Source organism: Oryctolagus cuniculus, chromosome 6 (assembly GCF_051225735.1).
Source record: "Oryctolagus cuniculus isolate XC-2025 breed Fujian yellow rabbit chromosome 6, ASM5122573v1, whole genome shotgun sequence".
Taxonomy (NCBI): Eukaryota; Metazoa; Chordata; class Mammalia; order Lagomorpha; family Leporidae; genus Oryctolagus; species Oryctolagus cuniculus.
Window position 1 is genome coordinate 24,242,333 of NC_142872.1, and position 18,744 is coordinate 24,261,076.

An 18,744-nucleotide genomic window follows, 5' to 3' on the forward strand; every position below is an offset into this window, starting at 1 on the left:
GTGATGACGTCCGCAGAGCCCTCTGGCAGCTGTAGAGGTCCCCGGGGACCTGCTGGGCCCAACTCACAGTCGAGTAGCCAGCAGCGTGAAATCTAATTTCAGATGATTTTGCATATTTTGTTTTGGAGTATTTATAGCTGTACCAAAAGTTAACATAAATACTTTGATATTACGGTTAGGGAAAAATTACTTAGCTACTTGAGTAATTTTTTATAAAGACGCTTTTTTTTTTCCTTAAAAATTATTTATTTGAAAGGCAGAGTTACAGAGAAAGGGCCGCCCTGAAGCCAGGAGCCTGGAACACCATCCATGTCGCCCATGTGGGTGCAGGAGCCCCGCTTCCAGTCCAGGCGGCGCCCGGCCTGGTGCTGAAGACGGCCAAGTGCTCGGGCCCCGCTCCTGGGAGACCTGTCTGAAGCGCCGGCTCCTGGCTCAACCCTTGCCGCCATGTGGGGAGTCAACCAGCGGATGGAAGAGCTCTCTCTCTCTAATCCTGCTTTTCAAATAAATAAAATACATAATTAAAAACAGTCTCGGGCGCCCCCAAACCTCCCATTCAGGGCCTGCGCCGCTGCGCCTCACGGAGGCCTTGACGTGCATCCACATCGGTATAGAAATCGCAGCAGAGAACAAAGCTCACTGCGGGGCTTCACACATCTTATATTTCAGGTGGTGAGACGCAGGCGACAAACACTCAGCACACCTGACAAGGTGGCTGTACATGCAAAGGAGAAAAGGGGTAGAAAGGACTAAAGAGCGTGGATCATTCACACAGTACGGACAGGGAAGACATCGCAGGGAAAGTCTTATTTAAAAAAAAGCGTGAGGAAAGCATGAGAACTAGCCCACTCGAGAGAAGAGCAAATTCTGAAGGGACTCAGAGTCAGCCCCGAGAAAAAATTCCTCTCTAAATCGTCGTTCGCCAATTTTCGTATTCCTGCGTCCAATGAACGAGGCCGCAGGAGTTCTGCAAAAAAGCGCCTGAAGCTGCATCCTCCATTTTGCTTCCTGGCACCTGTGACCTATATGCCTATCGCTTTCGTCACTTTCATCTCTTTCCACATCGCCAGGTTACGGACCATTTTGTTTATCTCTAATTTTAGAAGAGAGGAGACCAGCCGTCAGCGGAATGCTAGGCAGGCCGTCCTGGACCACAGGCGCTGCCCTCATTCAAAATGGCGGCCACAGCCTCGCGCACCTTCCCATCGGGCGGCGCGGGCGCGCTCGGCCCGCAGTCCCGGCCCCGCGCGCGGGGGGCGGGTCTACGCTGGGACGGGCTGGGGCGCCGTGCGGCCCTGCCCGAACTCACCCGTGCCGCCGCCGCCGCCACTTGCAGACCATGGATGGGCGGATGGAGCCGGTGACCGTCGCTGCCGACGGCGGGGACCGACCGGGGGCCCCGGCAGGGTCCGGCATGTCGGCTTCTCAGCGTCGGGCCGAGCTGCGGCGGCGAAAGCTGCTGATGAACTCGGAACAGCGCATCAACCGCATCATGGGTTTCCACAGGCCCGGGAGCGGCGCGGGTGAGAACGTCCGTTTCCCCGCAGTGTTCTGCCGACTGCTTGGCATCTTCGGGGTCATCTTGCCTGCCCCCACACTGCGTCTCGCTGGCCTCGCCCTGCCGCGCGTCCCCCTGCCTGAGTCCGGGGTCGCTGCCACGACGGCTGCGGGTCCCGGCGGGCGGCAGCCTGGAGACGGCCGTTCTCCCTGGTCTGCTGTGCCCGCGGTGCCCCCGGGAGGATGACGGCCCCTGCTGTCCGTTCCTGGTGCCTCTGCTTCCAGGGCTTTCCCTGGCATCCGCCTTGTGTTGCCGTTTGCTGTGTAATTGCTGTCGGGCACACCCGCTGGTCGGCTCTGCCCCCTGGGCCGCCCGCGGTGGGTCGGAGACGCGGGGCTGGGGGACATCCGGCCTGAGGTCCGCGAAATCGCCGCGGGCGGGATTGGAAGTCCAGTCCATCTGTGGTGGCAGGCTGATTTTTAAGTTGGTAATTTTGTTTGGCGCGCAAATGATGTTATAGATGTTCAAATGGCGCTCATGGAAGAAAGACCCCCCCACCCCACCCCAGCTAGTGCCTGTGTTCAGCTCCAGGCCTTCCAGAAGTCAGACCAGCGGTGCGCCGCGCCCACCGAGCTGCGCTGTCCTTGTTCGTTGAGACGGGTGTGACTGAGGTTGGGTTTGCATTGAGACCTGGAGCAGTGTCCCCAAGAGGTGTCGAGGTGTTTTCTTAAAGAATCCTTTTCCCTGTGAATAGAATGAATCATTTAGCTCGCGAGTGGGAAGGTTTCCGTCCAGCATTTCTCTTAGTAATCGGCCTTTGGTTTTTGGTTGCGAGCTCCCTAGGTCTTCCTGAATCCCGGGAGGTTTGAGATGGAGTGTGGCTCCGAACTTGCAGACACACTCCTGGGGAGGGAGAGCCCCTTTCCGAATTGTCCAGAACGGTGGCTGGGAGAACAGTTCTCCTTCGACGTTAGGATGCTTGTCTCTCCCAAAGCATTCTTCATCATCTTTCTTGGAGATGCGTTCTTATTTTCTTCTTTTGCTTTGAGATTTTTATCTTTATAGGTTTTGTTTAGGAAGAAAAGCCATGGCAGGGTCTTAAGGCTGTGTGTGGACACACTCTGGCTGCCTGACCCGTGAACAGTGGCCGGGGGACAGGCCACACCCTGTGCTCATAGAGCTCTGGATTCAAAAATCTAACTTAACATTCGAGCTAGAAAAAACAAACACACACTGATTTTTAAAAGGCTTAATGATTTTATGTATTCAGCCAGATAACTAGAGCAGGAACTGTGGGATATACTGTCCAGGAAGCGCAGGGAGAACAGTTTGCTCCACGCCGGCTCTCCGTTTGTATTTCACTCCTCGCCCCTCCTGCTAAGGCTGAGCTGTTGTGTACGGCTGGCTTTGAGGGTGTGGAGGGAGGAACCACTTCTCGTTTTATGCACAGTGTGGATTTTATTTCAGAGACTGCCAAGTTCTAGCTGCAGCCGCTTATTTTAAAATATTAACGTGTAGTGTTCGCCTGTATGGAATACATGAGACTTACATTTCTCTCCTCAGAAGAAGAGAGCCAAGCAAAATCGAAGCAGCAGGACGGTGACAGGCTGAACGCCCTCGGCATTCCTTCCGTCTCCAAGCGCGTGGTGCTGGGCGATTCGGTTGGCGCGGGAGCGGCGGACCAGCACGGCGGTGCGGCCGAGGTCCGGGGGGACGCGCTGGACTCTTTGATTCCGCCGCCCGAGTGCCCCGACGACCTGAACCTGGAGCTCCGGCTGCGCAGCAGAGGGGAGCTGGCCGCGGACGCCGTGCAGAGGGCCTCTCGCCACGGGCTGGAGCAGTACCTTTCCAGGTTCGAGGAAGCAATGAAGCTGCGGAGGCAGCTGACCAGCGAGAAGCCCAGTCAGGAGGACGGGAGCGCGGCGGAGGAGTTTGACTCTTTTCGAATATTTAGATTGGTTGGATGTGCTCTCCTCGCTCTTGCAGTCCGAGCTTTCGTTTGCAAATACTTGGTAAGGAAAAGACTGGGTTGGTAGCTAACTTCATGGAATATGCAAATTGGTTATAATGAATGCTTTTATATTTTATTTTTTGAGAATTAGACGGTAGGAGAGGAGAGAGAGAGAGGGAGGGAGGGAGGAATATCTTCCATCTGCTGGTTCACTTCCCACATGGCCACAATGGCCAGGGCCCAGCCAGGCTGAAACCAGGAGCCAGGAGCTTCTTCCAAGACGCCCACATGGGTGCAGGGCCCCAAGCACTTGGACCATCTTCCACTGCTTTCCCAGGAGCGTGAGCAGAGAGCTGGATTGGAAGTGGAGCAGCCAGGACACGAATTGGCACCCATATGGGATGCCGGTGTTGCTGGTGTTGTGGCTTTACTGGCCGTGCCACAGCGCCGGCCCTGAAAAAATTTTTAAATGTAATTGAGAAGTAGAAGTACAGAGGGAGAAAGAGATTACATCTGTTTGTTCTTCCCCAAAATGCCTCAAGGACCAGAGCTGAGCTTGGGCCCAGAGCTGTGAGTCAGAAACTCAGTCTGCGCGCCGTGTCATCTGCACCCATTGTCTTCATTAGCAAGCTGCAGTCGAGAGCCGCATCCAGGGGCCGGTGCTGTGGTGCTGTGGCTAAGCCTCCACCTGCGGCACCAGCATCCCATATGGGTGCTGAATCTAGTCCTGGCTGCTTCTCTTCTGATCCAGTTCCCTGCTGTGGCTGGGAAAGCAGCAGAAGATGGCCCAAGTGCTTGGGCCCCTGCACCCACGTGGAGACCCAGAAGAAGCTCCTGGCTCCTGGCTCCTGGCTTCGGATTGGCGCAGCTCTGGCCGTTGTGGACATTTAGGAAGTGAACCAGTGGATGGAAGACCTCTCTGTCTTCCTCTCTCTGCTTCTCAAATAAATACAATGTTAAGAAAAAAAAAAAAAAGAGAGAGAGAGAGAGCCAATCCTAGTTACAAAGCAGGTTTTCCCTTGTGGGTGCAGGTGTCTTAAATGCTATGCTGAATACCAGCCCCATGAGTACTTTTACTCTGTAGAATTCATTGTCCCTGTTAGCATCACATCTGCTAGGTGCCCGTGACTGGAGATGTATTACAGGCCTGATTATTCATCTTAGTTACGGAGAGAGGTATTTTGGAGGTCAGCATCGTGGTGCAGTGGATTAAGCTGCTGCATTCCATGTCAGAGCACTGGTTCGAGTCCCCAGTAATCCACTTCCGGTCATGCTTCCTATGAATGTGCCTGGGAAGGCACATGAAGATGGCTTGGGCCTCTGCCATTTACGTGGGGGATGAGGAAGCAGTTCTATTGCTCTGCTTTTCTTTCTTTTTAAAAAAAAAAAAATTTTGTTTTGCCGGTGCTGTGGCTCAATAGGCTAATCCTCCACCTGCGGTGCCAGCACACCGGGTTCTAGTCCCGGTTGTGGTGCCAGATTCTGTCCCGGTTGCTCCTCTTCCTGTCCAGCTCTCCGCTGTGGCCCGGGAGTGCAGTGGAGGATGGCCCAAGTGCACCCACATGGGAGACCAGCAGAAGCACCTGGCTCCTGGCTTCGGATCAGCGTGGTGTGCTGGCCGCAGCTGATCCGAAGCCAGGAGCCAGGTGCTTCTCCTGGTCTCCCATGCGGGTGCAGGGCCCAAGCACTTGGGCCATCCTCCACTGCACTCCCGGGCCACGGCAGAGAGCTGGACAGGAAGAGGAGCAACCGGGACAGAATCCAGCGCCCCGAACGGGACTAGAACCCGGTGTGCTGGCGCTGCAGGCGGAGGATTAGCCTAGTGAGCCGCGGTGCCGGGAATGCTTCATTTCTTTAAAGAAGTTTATTTGTTTCAAAGGCAGACTGACAGAGAGGGACCAATAGAGAGCTCTTCCATCCACTGGTTCACTCTCCAAATGATTGGAATGGCCAGGATCCAGGCTGAAATCAGGAGCCTGGAAATCCATCCAGGACTCCCCCTTGGATGGCAGGAGCTCAAGTATTTGGGCATTTTCTGCCGCTTTCCCAGGTGCATTAGCAGGGAGCTGGATCAGAAGTGGAGCACCAGGACTTGAGCTGGTGCTCATATGGCATCATAGCTGGGGCTCAACCTGATGTGATACAACACTAGCCCTGTGCTTCATTTGTGTGAGATCATTTGGGTACCTTGATTTTCTGATTTTCTTCACTACTAGGTTTTTAAAGCAGATTTATTTATTTATGTATACAGCTAGGGCTGGGCCAGGTGAAAACTAGGAGTCAGAAACTCCATCTGGGTGTCCCACATGGGTGGCAGGAACGCAAGTACTGGGCCATCACCTGCTGCCTCCCAGGCTAGTAGCTGGTAGAAATGCAGATTTGAAGAGGAGGTAGGGCTGGATCCCAGATACTCTGAAATGGGAAGCAGCCGTGTGGGTGTCGGCCTGCTGCGCCACAGCATCCTCACGGCCAGAGTTTGAGCTGTTTCTCTCTCTAGCTTCCTGCTGATGTGTATCTGCTCACTGCACTGCCATCTACTGATGTTTCCTCTTTCACTTGTTCCATAATATTTTAGAAATAATTGTTAATTAAATGTTATCAACAACACATGTTATTGATATTAAGAATAGCTCATCAGGGCCAGGGTCATGGTGTAGCTTGTAGGGCCATTGCCTGTGACACCCACATCCCATATGGGCTCTGGTTTGGGTCCTGGCTACTCCACTTCTTTTTTTTTTTTTTTCTTTTTCTTTTTTTTTTTTTTTTGACAGGCAGAGTGGACAGTGAGAGAGGTAGAGACAGAGAGCAAGGTCTTCCTTTACCGTTGGTTCACCCCCCAATGGCCGCCGCGGCCGGCATACTGCGGCTGGAGCACGGCACTGATCCGAAGGCAGGAGCCTGGTGCTTCTCCTGGTCTCCCATGGGGTGCAGGGCCCAAGCACTTGGGCCATCCTCCACTGCGCTCCCTGGCCACAGCAGAGAGCTGGCTTGGAAGAGGGGCAACTGGGACAGAATCCGGCACCCCAACCGGGACTAGAACCCGGTGTGTCGGCGCCGCAGGCGGAGGATTAGCCTATTGAGCTGCGGTGCTGGCTTACTCCACTTCTGATGCAGCTCCCTGATGATGGCCTGGGAAAGCAGCAGAAGATGGCCCAGGTGCTTGGGCCCCCACCCATGTTGGAGATGTGGACAGACCTGGCTCCTGGCTTCAGCCTGGCCCAGGCCTAGCTGGTGAAGCCATTTCAGGAGTGAACCAGCAAATGGAAGTCTCTCTCCCTCTCTCTGTCCCTCACTTTCTCTGTTGGCTCTGCTTTCAAATAAAAAATAAATTTAAAAAATCGTTTTAAAAAGTGGAGCTGGTACAATGGTTTAAGCTGCTGTCTGCGGTGCTGGCATCCCATAATGGTGCCAGTTCGAGTCATAGCTGCTCCACCTCTCATCCAGCTCCCTGCTAATGTGCATGGGAAAACATCTGGAGATGGCCTAAGTTTTTGGGCCGTTGTCATTCACAGGGAGACCAGGAAGAAGCTCTGGGCTCCTGGCTTCAGCCTGGCCCAGCCCTGGCCATTGTGGCCATTTGGGGGATGAACCAGCATATGGAAGATCTCTCTATGTCTCTCCCTCTCTAACTTTGTGTTTCAAATAAATCATAATTCTTAAGGAAAAAATTAAAAAGATAATTTTTATGAGAAGACTTTTGGGACAATGAAATAATGTGAAATAATTGTGTGCATTAAAAAACTTTTTTTTCAATTTAAAAAATATATGCGTTGGGGCTGGCACTGTGGTGTAGCAGATAAAGCCTCTACCTGCAGTTCCAGCATCCCATATGGGCTCCGGTTCCAGTCCTGCCTGCTCCACTTCTGATGCCACTCCTTGCTGATGGGCCTGGGAAAGCAGTAGAAGATGACCCAACTCCTTGGGCCCTTGCATCCATATGGGAAACCAGGAAGAAGCTCCTGACTCCTGGCTTTGGATCGGCCCAGTTACAGCCGTTACAGCCATCTGGGGAGTGAACAAGTGGATGGAAGACCTCTTTCTCCCTCTCTCTGCTTCTGCCTCTCCATAACTGCCTTCAAATAAATAAATCTTTAACAAAAAAAAACCTTTAAAAATATATATGTATTTATGTATTTGAATAACAGGGTGAGAGAGAGGTAGAGACAGACAGTCTTGCATCTGCTGCTTTACTCATATGGTCTTGGTATCTAGGACAGGGCCAGGCAGAAGTCAGGAGACAGACTCCATCCAGGTCTCCCATGTGAGTGGCAGGAACCTAAGTGAGCTGTTATCTGCTGCGTTCCAGGCACTTTAGCAGGAAGCTAGATTGGAAGCGGTGCAGCCAGGACTTGAACTGTCGTACTTTGATATGGAATGCCAGTGTTATAAACAGCATCTTAACCCACTGTGTAACAACATACCCCCACCCACAGTTTTTTAAAAAATTTAGTTATTTGCAAAATAACCAAGGGCTACATCAGCAAGCAGCTGGAGTCAGGAGCCAGATACAGGCCGCGGGTGTCTTAGCCGTTCTGCTACAGCCACCAGAGTGTTAGGGAATCCGATCTCTTTGTCTTTTTATCTTGTGCAGAAATGATTACTTTCAGCCACTAAAATTAAATGTTGTAGTTTTTTGCTTGGGATCTCATAGCTGGTGTGGGTTTGATTCATTGTGATTTAAATGGTTATGTTGGACATGTTTAATTTTATCTTCTGTCTTCGCAGTCCATATTTGCTCCATTTCTTACTTTACAACTTGCGTACATGGGACTGTACAAATATTTTCCCAAGGTAAATTACAATTTTTTAAATTACAGTGATGTATTTAAAATGATTGCTGACTAGCTAATTTTAGGTTTTAAGAAAAGTCCGGCTTGTGGTCTAAGTGAGTTAGTTCACCTACCAGTGCTGATCAAAATGTTTGTGTTTGTGATGTTTTACAGTTAAAACCTGAAGAATTAGAAGCTTTCATGGCAATTTGATATTACCGTAACGTTTTTATTATGTTTCATAAAAATGTTGATGCATGATGGATTGGGGAAAAATTTGTTGCTTTTTTTTTTTTTAAGATTTATTTATTTATTTGAAAGTCAGAGTTACACAGAAAGAAGAGAGGCAGAGAGAGAGGTCTTCTGTCCGATGGTTCATTTCCCAGATAGTCGCAATGGCCGGAGTTTTGCCTATCTGAAGCCAGGAGCCAGGAGCTTCTTCCAGGTCTCCCACGTGGGCGCAGGGGCCCAAGGACTTTACTGCTTTCCCAAGCCATAGCAGAGAGCTGGATGGGAAGAGGAGCAGCCGGGACTAGAACCGGTGCCCGTATGAGATGCCGGCGCTTCAGGCCAAGACATTAACCTGCTCTGCCACAGCGCCGGCCCCCAAATTTGTTGCTTTACTACACAATTTGAATAGTACTTTTCTTTTTTTCTTTTTTTATTTTTTGACAGGCGGAGTGGACAGTAAGAGAGAGAGACAGAGAGAAAGGTCTTCCTTTTGCCATTGGTTCACCCTCCAATGGCCGGCGCGCTGTGGTCGGCGCTTCGCGCTGATCCTAAGCCTGGAGCCAGGTGCTTCTCCTGGTCTCCCATGCTGGTGCAGGGCCCAAGTACTTGGGCCATCCTCCACTGCACTCCCGGGTCATAGCAGAGGGCTGGCCTGGAAGAGGGGCAACCGGGACAGAATCCGGCGCCCCGACCGGGACTGGAACCTGGTGTGCCGGCGCCGCAAGGCGGAGGATTAGCCTATTGAGCCGCGGCGCCGGCCTTGAATAGTACTTTTCTAAGAAAGTACCAAATTTAGTTAGTAAATTTAAGAACTCACTTTGTCTGCAGTAAAGGAATTTAATTTTAAAATGGGTTCAGTTATCTTATGGTACAGCTGTTGGACACTTGGTAGCAGTGAACTTTGATGTAGAAGGTCTGGTATTTGCAGGAAATACTTGGGCGCAGTTCCAGCACAGGGTGATGGAAGACTCTGTGTTGCCCTTGCTGCCCGACTGCAGGTGGAGGGCGTGGCTTGCCCAGCATACACAGTGACGCTACTCTGCTGAGTTACATACAGGGATTTTGCTGAAAATGCCTACTTGGCTATATGTGTAGTCATTTCTAATGGGCTAACAGATCCATGTATGCTTTTAGTGGATTTGAAACATTTAGAGGTAAGAAGTTAATGTGATTTTAAGTAAAACATTTGTTTAGAAATTCACCCTTGGAACACTGATTGCCGTTTTACAGTAGCAAAGGTTTGGAAGCAAATGTCCACTGCTAAAAAGAAAATTAAAAACAAAATGTGCACCTCTAAGTGACTAGGTTAAAAAAAATAGCTCGTATTCCGACTGTTGGAGTTCTCTTTGTAGGGCTAGCGGTGAGCTCTCCATCAGAAATGAAGATCACAAACACCAAAAGGCAGAATAGGATCCGTAGTGTTCTTTCTTCTGTGAAAAGGAAGAGAAGTAACACATTTGACTTTGCATGTAAATACAGAAGGAAACTCTGGAAGAAGACACAGGGGCGTAGCAACAGTGGTATTTGTGATAGGAATGTGAATGGGAAAGAAGTGAGGTTTGCTTTTTCCCTAGAAAACAATATTTTGTTGAAGCAGTTTTTGAACAAGCAAAAGCTGAAAGAATTATGCATTAAGCACGCATCTACTCTTAGCATGTAGATTCTACAGTTGTCTTCTCATTATGTTTATCATTTATGTAATTTTTTTTATCCATTTCCAATACATCTCTTTGTCTCTCTTTTAAGATTTATTTACTTGAAAGTCAGAGTTAGAGGGAGAGACAGAGAGAGATCTTTCATCCTCCCATCCTCTGGTTCTCTCTCCAGATGGTTGCAAAGGCTAGGACTCAGCCACGCCAAATCTGGGAGCCAGAAGCTTCATCTGGGTCTCCCACATGGGTGGCAGGGCCCCAGTCTTGTGGGCCATCTTATACTACTTTAACCAGGCCTTCAGCCGGGAGCTGGATCAAAGTGGACCAGCCGGGAGATGAACTGGCACCCATAGTAGACAGGTAGAGTGGACAGTGAGAGAGAGACAGAGAGAAAGGTCTTCCTTTACCGTTGGTTCACCCTTCAATGGCCGCTGTGGCCGGCGCACTGTGCTGATCTGAAGCCAGGAGCCAGGTGCTTCTCCTGGTCTCCCAAGCAGGTGCAGGGCCCAAGTACTTGGGCCATCTTCCACTGCACTCCCGGGCCACAGCAGAGAGCTGGACTGAAGAGCAACCGGGACTAGTACCTGGTGCCCCAACCGGGACTAGAACCCCGGGGTGCTGGCGTCACAGGCGGAGGATTAGCCAAGTGAGCCTCCTGTTTGTTCTTAATTAGTGCTTTGTTTGGAACATAGGGAGACAGACAGAGATCTTTGATTTGCTGCTTTGTTTCCCAGCTGCCCACGACAGCCAGTGCTGAGCTAGGCTAAGGCCAGGAGCTGGGAACTCTGCGGACTCAGGGTCACCCACTTGGGTGATCATCTGCCGCCTCCCTGGGTGCACATTAATGGGAAGCTGGGTTCAGAAGCAGAGGCCTCTGAGATGGGGTGTGGACAGAAGATCTGTAACAGCTGCGCCAAATGCCTGCCCCTTTTAGTTTTTTAGATAAGTCTCCTTTCATTTTGCCTGATATTTTTGAGATTCATTCACATTGTTGAAAGTATCTGTAGTTCTTACCTATTTTACCTTTTTGTGCTAACGTTCCATTTTATGAATATATCCACTTATTTAATCTATTGATGGACATCTGGGTTGTTGTCAGTTTTTGGTTAGGATGATAGAATCTGCTAAGAATTTTGTTATGTGAGTCTTTTTGTGGACATAGCTTTCCTCTTAGGTAACCATAGCATTTTTTAAAAATTTATTTATTTATTTGAAAGTCAGAGTTACACAGAGGAGAGGCAGCGAGAGAGAGAGAGGTAGAGGTAGAGGTAGGAGAGAGAGAGAGAGTTGTCTTCCATCCGATGGTACACTCCCCAGTTGGCCACAACAGCCAGAGCTGCGCTGGTCTGAAGCCAGGAGCCTCTTCCAGGTCTCCCACGTGGGTGCAGAGGCCCAAGGACTCAGGCCTTTTTGTCCTGCTTTCCCAGGCCATAGCAGAGAGCTGGATCAGAAGAGGAGCAGCTGGGTCTCGAACCGGTGTCCATATGGGATGCTGGCCTTCAGGCCAGGGAGTTAACCCGCTCTGCCACAAACATAGCTTTTTACTCAAAAAAATTTTTGAGCCATTTGAGTATATATTTCGTGATACTAAATAAGTTAATATAAACTAAGCTTTGAAACTCTCAAAAAATTGAGGCCAGAAAACTATATTAGGAAATAGAATATATTAGGAAGTAAGTTGTGTTCTCTGTTTTCCCCAGAGTGTTCTGGACTGCTCGGTGCTACCCTGTTGTGTAGGTAGTGCAGGGCGAATGCTTTTGCATAGCAGGTAGGGCCCTGCAGGGTGTTCCTGTGCTGCTGGGACAGCCCAGTCACTGTGCCTCAGTGCACCTGGCAGTCTTTGCTCGTTAGGGCCCCACAGGGTGTTCCTGTGCTACTGGGACACCCCAGTCACTGTGCCTCAGTGCACCTGGCAGTCTGCTCTGGCTCTTTCTTCTTTATTTGTTTATTTGAAGGGCAGAGAGAGAGAGATCTTCTGTCCATACTACTCATTCCCCCTCCCCCATCCTCTTCCAGTTGGCTGCAACAGCCAGGATTAGGCCAGGCTGAAGCCAGGAGCCAGGAACTGCATCCTGGGTGCCAGTATGGGTGGCGGGGACCCGAGTATTTGTGCCACCTTCTGCTGCCTTCGCAGGTGCACTAGCAGGAAGCTGGGTCGCAGTGGAGTGAGCAGGACTTGAACTGGCAGCTTAACCTGCTGTGCTGCATGCTGACTTTGCTGTCGTGAGACTGACGTAATAAGATTTCTTCTCTCTGCCTGCTCATCCTGGAAGGCCTGTTTTAATTCTGCTTCCTCTGAAACCCTTCCTCGTACTTCCTTTATGTAGAACACTGGGTCAGTTTCTAAGTCCTTATGCCACAGAGTGTCCATGTCATTCATTTGTCAGTTATTGTATGTCCTGCCTAGTACTGTTTTTCTCTTATGCTGTTGTGTATCTCTTGAATTGTTGCTTATATGTTACTTCCAATGGTGTCTTACATTGCCTAGGCTTTTGCTGATTTGTGTGTTAACTTGCTCAGTAAATGTTGACTTTTCGTCTGAAATTTATTAGCAGTTTTGAAATCAGAGGCAAAACTAGCAGTGTCAATCACGCTTCAGTAGCGCTTAAGTAGTCTGCCGATAGCTGTAGTATTGATTTGAGTCTTTCTCTCTCTAGAGTGAAAAGAAGGTCAAGACCACAGTGCTAACAGCCGCACTTCTGCTGTCTGGAATTCCTGCTGAAGTGATAAATCGATCGATGGATACCTACAGCAAGATGGGGGAAGTCTTCACAGATCTCTGCGTCTACTTCTTCACGTTTATCTTCTGTCATGAACTGCTTGGCTACTGGGGCTCGGAAGTGCCGTGATGCTTGCAGAGCTCGGCAGGAGGAGCTCACAGAATCCGTTTCTCTCCTGTGTCGCGGTATCCTCAGAGGAGGCAGCCTGGCTTACACCATTACGTATTCTGTTACTCTTTCGGGTTTGTAAAACCACTTTATCAGGCATGAAACGGCAGATCCCCTGATGTAAAAGGCTTGGGCCTGCATTGGTACTGATGTGAAGAATAGGGTCCCAGTGTCATTAGCTGACTTTTCTTATTTGATTAGAATCTCTAGGCTATGCCTCTCCTGACTTCTCAGATTTGTAATTCTACGTCTGGGGGCGGAGCTAGTGCTTTTAGAAGAGCAGATACACGAGGTCTCGGCGAGCCCTGAGGACTGTTCCTGTGTTTATGTCATTCTGTCCTGAGAAATGAAGCCATTTCAACAATAAAGTGAAAGGAACTGAAGTGTCTAATGCTAAGTCTGTACATTTCAACTTAAGGGCTGAATAAGGTAGCTAATCTTACCTTTTCTTTTTGAGTTAGAATCTTAGTTTTTATTCCAGCACAAATATTTAATAGAAGAAATGATTAAGGTTCATAAGTGTAAAATTAAAAGGTCTTTATGTTTCATACTTGGCAGCTTTCAATTTTGAATTATTTTCAGAAATATTGTGTTTCAGGCAAACTGAACAAAGTGATTGGAAGTGGGAGCTGAACAATCAAGGCACGCAACCCACTGGCGTGCATGTCCTCCTGACTACCTTGGTAGCAGTGTCAGTCGGAGGGTTTACCTTCTCAAAGAGTGTAAATGTTACGTCACTCAGTGTTTCATTTTCTCATAGCTTTTTATATGGTCTATTTGGTTAATCCTTGTGACATTAAAACCACTTGCTCTTTTTAAATACTCCCCAAGTACTGGTCTTTGTCATTTTATTTCTTACCTGACTAATGGAGAAAAAGTACCGTAATGTAAAGTCTGTTCCTTAGATTTGGGATTAAGATTAGAAGCACACAGTTCTTGATTGCGTGGGTCTTGTGTGTAGAGAATGGCGGAGTGTCCTGGTGTGGACCCTGTGGAGAGCTGCAGTGTCCTGGCTGTGACCCCCATGGTCCTCGGTTACACTCTTAGCACTTTCCTTACCCCTCAACAAAATCCCACTTAATTAATACATGCAAGATTTAGCTAATTGTAGATCATTACCAAATTTGTATTTCTTTTTTTTTAAGAGTTATTTGAAAGGCAGAGTGACAGGGGGTCTTCCACCCGCTGGTTCACTCCCCAGATGGCTGCAGCATCCAGGCCTCTGCTGGCCAACGCCAGGAGCTGTGGATCCCATCTGGGCCTCCCACGCATTTGGGCATCTGCTGCCGTCTAGGTGCATTCATGGGGAGCTGGGCCAGAAGTGGAGCGACTGAGACTCACAGAACTGGTGCCTCCCAGTATGGGATGCTGCTGTCACAGGCTTTACCCACTGCCCCGTAACACCAGCCCCCCAAATTCATGTATCAATACTATAATGTATCTGTTTTAGTGCCACTTCTTATAGATTGACATTCCATGATCACTTCCTTAAGTGTGTAGAAATGGAAGTTTCTCAGTGCTCAGGGTAGTTACAAAACTAGAGTGACGAAGATGATTGAGAAGTGACATCTTCTGCCATGTTTGCTAGTAGTAGGTTGTTTTTTTTTTTTTTTTTTTTTTTTTTTTAAGATTTGTTTTATTTATTTGAAAGGCAGAGTTACAGAGAGAGAAAGAGCCAGAAAGAAAGACAGGTCTTCCATCTGCTGGTTCACTCCCCAAATGACTGCCACGGCCAGTGCTTAGGTGATGCAAAGCCAGGAGCCAGGAGCTTCTTCTAGGTTTCCCTCCTGTGTGCAGAGGCCCAAGGACTTGGGCCGTCTTCTGCTTCCCCAGGCCACAGCAGAGAGCGGGATCAGAAGTGGAGCAGCCGGGACGCGAACCAGCACCCATACAGGATGCCGGTGCATGTGGCTCACATTTGGTGTCAAAAACAGCAAGTGGGGTATAAGACAATCAGAACTGGGTGATGGGCCGGCACTGCGGTATAGTGGCTAAAGCCGCTGCCTGCAGTGCCAGCATCCCATCTGGGCGCCAGTTGGAGTCCCAGTTCCTCCACTTCCGATCCAGCTCTCTGTTGTGGCCTGGGAAAGCAGTAGAAGGTAGCCCAAGTCCTTGGGCCCCTGTACCTACAGAGGGAGAGAGAGAGAAGAGAAGAGAGAGGGGGGAGAGAGGAGAGGAAAGAAAAGAAAAAAAGAAACAACTTGGTAAGTATCAAAATCTGCGGCTCTGGAATCCAGGGCAGTTTCCTGAGAGTGATGTATTAGAGACAAGTGAGCTATAATCACTTCTTTGACCTCCAGTATGAAAAAGCAGCTTCCTTCAGGACTTGGAAGAGGTGTGAACTCACCATAAATACATAGCGGACTTGAAGTATTTATCCCAGTCAGAATTGGTGGCTAATGAGTTTTCTTAAAGGGGAGTTAGAAGTAAGGTAGACACAAAGAGAGAAATCAGCCATGCACTTGCTAACTCCTTAAGTGACTCCTGTAGCCAGGACTGGGCCAGGCTGAAGCTGGGTCTCCTGTGTGGGTGGCAGTGTCTCAGGTACTTGAGCCATCACATGCTGCCTCACAGGGTTCTGTGTTTGCAGGAAGCTGAAATCTGAATCAGCCCAGACCTGAACCCAGGCATTCTAACAGAGGATGCAAGTGTGTGTGTGTGTGTGTGTGTGTGTGTGTGTGTGTGTGTGTTTTAAGATTTATTTATTTATTAGAAAGGTAGATTAGAGAGGGGTCTTCCATCCTCTGGTTCACTCTCCAAAAGGCTGCAATGGCTGGAGCTGTGCCCATCTGAAGTGAGGAGCCAGGAGCTTCTTCCTGGTCTCCCATATGGGGGCAGGGGCTCAAGGACTTGGGCCGTCTTCTTCTTTCCCAGGCCATAGCAGAGAGCTGGATCGGAAGTGAAGCAGCCGGGACTTGAACTGGTACCCACATGGGATTCCAGCACTGTAGGCGGTGGCTTTACCTGCTACACCACAGCGCCAGGCCCTCTTTTTTTTGTTTGTTTGTTTTAAAGATGATTTAGTTGATTTGGAAGGCAGAGTTACAGAGACAGAAGGAGAGACAGATCTTCCATCCAGTGATTCATTCCCTAAATGCTAGCAATGGTTAGTCCTGGTCTCCCAGGTGGCTCCAGAGGCCCAAGTAGTTGGGCCGTCTTCCACTGCACTCTAGGGCGAATTAGCAAGGAGCTGCATGGGAAGGAGAGCAGTGGGGACTCCAACCAGTGCCCATATGGATGCCAGTGTTGCAGGTGGCAGCTTAATCACCTCCACCACCACACCAGCCCCGGTAGTGGTAGTGTCTGAACCTCTGTGCTAGGGCCTGCTCCAGAGGTGGATGGATTGCATTTCAGCTGGGCGCTGAGCGGCTCTGCAGACTAACAGAGAGCATGGGGGCCCAGAGGGAATGGATCATGATGTGTCGTCAAGAGCAACCGCGATGTCATTGTTGATAACTTTTTTTTTAAAGATTTATTTATTTATTTGAAAGTCGGAGTTACACAGAGAAGGAGAGGCAAAGAGAGAGGTCTTCCATCCGATGGTTCACTCCCCAGGTGGCCGCAATGGCTGGGGCTGAGCTGATCTGAAGCCAGGAGCCAGCAGCTTCTTCTGGGTCTCCCAGGTGGGTGCAGGGGCTCAAGGACTTGGGCCATCTTCCACTGCTTTCCCAGGCCACAGCAGAGAGCTGGATCGGAAGTGGAGCAGCCAGGTCTCGAACCAGCACCTGTATGGGATGCCGGCACTCCAGGTCAGGGCGTTAACTCACTGTGCCACAGCGCCAGCCCCATTGATAACTTTTTAAAAGGTTTATTTATTTTGAAAGAGAGATCTTTTCTCCGTTGGTTCATTCCCCAGATGGCTGCAACAAAGCCAGGAGCTTCTTTGGTGTCTCCTACGTGGGTGGCAGGGCCTCAGACTCTTGGGCCATCTTCCACTGCTTTTCCCGGGTCATTAGCAGGGGCCTGGATTGGAAGTGAAGCCCATATGAACCGGTGCCTACATGGAATGCTGGCGTTGCAGGCAGCAGCTTTACCTACCACACAACACCAGCCCTCGTGGTTGATAATTTTGCTATGAATTTAAAGGAGTCTCTTCTTTGGGGCATCTATGCTTCTGGTTGTGAGAAACCCTCAGCTACTCAGCAAAGAGCTATTATTCCTTCCATTGAAGATCCAAAAGGTAATTCTGGCACCCACGAAGGAGACTCAGATGAAGCTCCCGACTCCTGGCTTTGGCCTGGTCCAGCGCTGGCAGAAGACAGAAGACCTCTCTCTCTGTCTCTCCCTCTTTGTAACCCTTTCAAATAGGAAGTCTTTTTCTGTAGAAACTGGTGTTTACTCTCTCAACCTCATTTCCATTTTTGCTTCAGAGACTGAAGAGCAGCTTAAGACCACCCAGTGGTTGTCCCCACCAGACCAGTCTTGTTTCTTTTTTAAAGATTTATTTGTTTGAAAGAGTTATATATACAGAAGGAGAGAGAGTGAGCCAGTGAGGGAGAGCGCTATCTCCCACCTGCTGGTTCATTCCCCAGGTGGCTGCAACAGCCAGAACTGAGCCAAGCCGGAGCCAGCATCTTCTTTCAGGTCTCTCATGTGGGTAGCAGGGGCCCAAACGATTGGGCCATGTTGTGCTGCTTTTTCCAGGCCACTGGCAGAGACTGGATCAGAAGTGGAGCAAATGGCTGGCGCTGCGGCTCACTAGGCTAATCCTCTGCCTGCGGCGCCAGCACACCGAGTTCTAGTCCCGGTCGGGGCGCCGGATTCTGTCCTGGTTGCCCCTCTTCCAGGCCAGCTCTCTGCTGTGGCCCGGGAGTGCAGTGGAGGATGGCCCAAGTGCTTGGGCCCTGCACCCCATGGGAGACCAGGAGAAGCACCTGGCTCCTGCCATCGAATCTGTGTGGTGCGCTGGCCGCAGCGTGCCAGCCGTGGCGGCCATTGGAGGGTGAACCAACGGAAAAGGAAGACCTTTCTCTCTGTCTCTCTCACTGTCCACTCTGGCTGCCAAAAAGAAAAAAAAAAAGTGTCACGTAATTTGCGTGGCGGGGGGGGGGGCATTCCCACGTGTGGTCCACTCCTGGAATTCAATTCAGGCTTCCCACGTGGCTTGCAGGAATCTCACCACTGAGGCTCCCGGGCGTGCCCGAGAGCTGGATTCGAATGCAAGCGCTCCAACGTGGGCCGCTGAGGGCTCAGCTGGTGGCAAGCACAATGAAGCACATGTCTACCGTTCGATGAATTTTGACAAAAGCAGCCAGTCAGCGGCCGCCGGTTCTTTCCTGTTGCCGCGGGCTGTGGGAAAGCGCAGCGGTACCAAGGCACGCAGCTGTGTCGGGCAGCTCAGAGGGTACCGGATACTCCGCGTGCACGCCGTGGCGTTGCGGAGCGGGACACCTCTGCGGCCCGCTAGGCGGGGGCGCCGCCCTCACCGCTACGCCCCGCCTGGCGCGCGCAGACAGGCGCGGACAGGCGCGGCCGGTGCCACGGGCCCTCCAGCCGGCAGGTGGCGCTGTGGAGAGGAGGCGGCTTCCGGCCGGCTGTGCCCGTCCTCCCGCCGCCGGCGCCAGCACGTCCTGTTTTCGTTGGCCGCGCTGGGATGGCCGCCGCCGTGGGAGCTGCCGCCGCTTCTTAGTGCAGGTCCCCGCTCGGCGCGCCGGGGGCAGCGTGGCCGCCTGCTTTGTCCCGTCCGCCTGCGTGTGGTTCCCGGGGGCGCCGGCTTTCCCACGGCCAGCAGCATGGGCCGGGAGTCACGGTGAGG

The 18,744-nt window shown here is 50.7% G+C and overlaps 2 protein-coding genes across 8 annotated transcripts in view; both read left to right on the forward strand.

Annotated features, from left to right (window-relative positions):
* Nucleotides 1–1,234: 1,234 nt before the first annotated feature.
* CAMLG (calcium modulating ligand) lies at nucleotides 1,235–13,819 on the forward strand. Of its 3 annotated transcripts, XM_089335873.1 has the most exons (5): nucleotides 1,236–1,523; nucleotides 3,062–3,510; nucleotides 8,175–8,240; nucleotides 8,393–8,438; nucleotides 12,759–13,819. In XM_089335873.1, the coding sequence occupies exons 1-4, from the start codon at nucleotides 1,340–1,342 to the stop codon at nucleotides 8,429–8,431; spliced, it is 738 nt and encodes a 245-aa protein (XP_089191999.1). In that variant the 5' UTR covers nucleotides 1,236–1,339; the 3' UTR covers nucleotides 8,432–8,438; nucleotides 12,759–13,819. The 3 variants fall into 3 exon arrangements, with proteins under 3 accessions (XP_069932210.2, XP_089191999.1, XP_002710146.4); XM_002710100.6 differs by lacking the exon at nucleotides 8,393–8,438 and having other exon boundaries at nucleotides 1,237–1,523; XM_070076109.2 differs by lacking the exons at nucleotides 8,175–8,240; nucleotides 8,393–8,438 and having other exon boundaries at nucleotides 1,235–1,523.
* Nucleotides 13,820–18,205: 4,386 nt separating this feature from the next.
* The window catches only part of DDX46 (DEAD-box helicase 46), a 60,677-nt gene continuing 60,138 nt past the window's right edge, over nucleotides 18,206–18,744 (forward strand). For 4 of the 5 annotated variants that reach the window (XR_016236113.1, XR_016236115.1, XR_016236114.1 and 1 more), the window contains exon 1: nucleotides 18,206–18,738. Coding sequence is in view for 2 of the 5 variants with exons in the window: in XM_089335874.1 (XP_089192000.1) it covers nucleotides 18,221–18,738 (518 nt within the window). In the remaining 3 variants the exon portion in view is untranslated. The remainder of the gene's footprint in view (nucleotides 18,739–18,744) is intronic. The other variant, XM_008255025.5, reaches the window with a different exon arrangement.

What these genes read in the sequence shown, in the direction of transcription:
- CAMLG (XM_002710100.6), top strand. Translation starts at nt 1,340, where the DNA reads ATGGATGGGCGGATGGAGCCGGTGACCGTCGCTGCCGACGGCGGGGAC. An exon ending in CAGGCCCGGGAGCGGCGCGG is followed by an intron (nt 1,524 to 3,061) that starts GTGAGAACGTCC and finishes TTCTCTCCTCAG; the next exon opens with AAGAAGAGAGCCAAGCAAAA. An exon ending in TGTACAAATATTTTCCCAAG is followed by an intron (nt 8,241 to 12,758) that starts GTAAATTACAAT and finishes TTCTCTCTCTAG; the next exon opens with AGTGAAAAGAAGGTCAAGAC.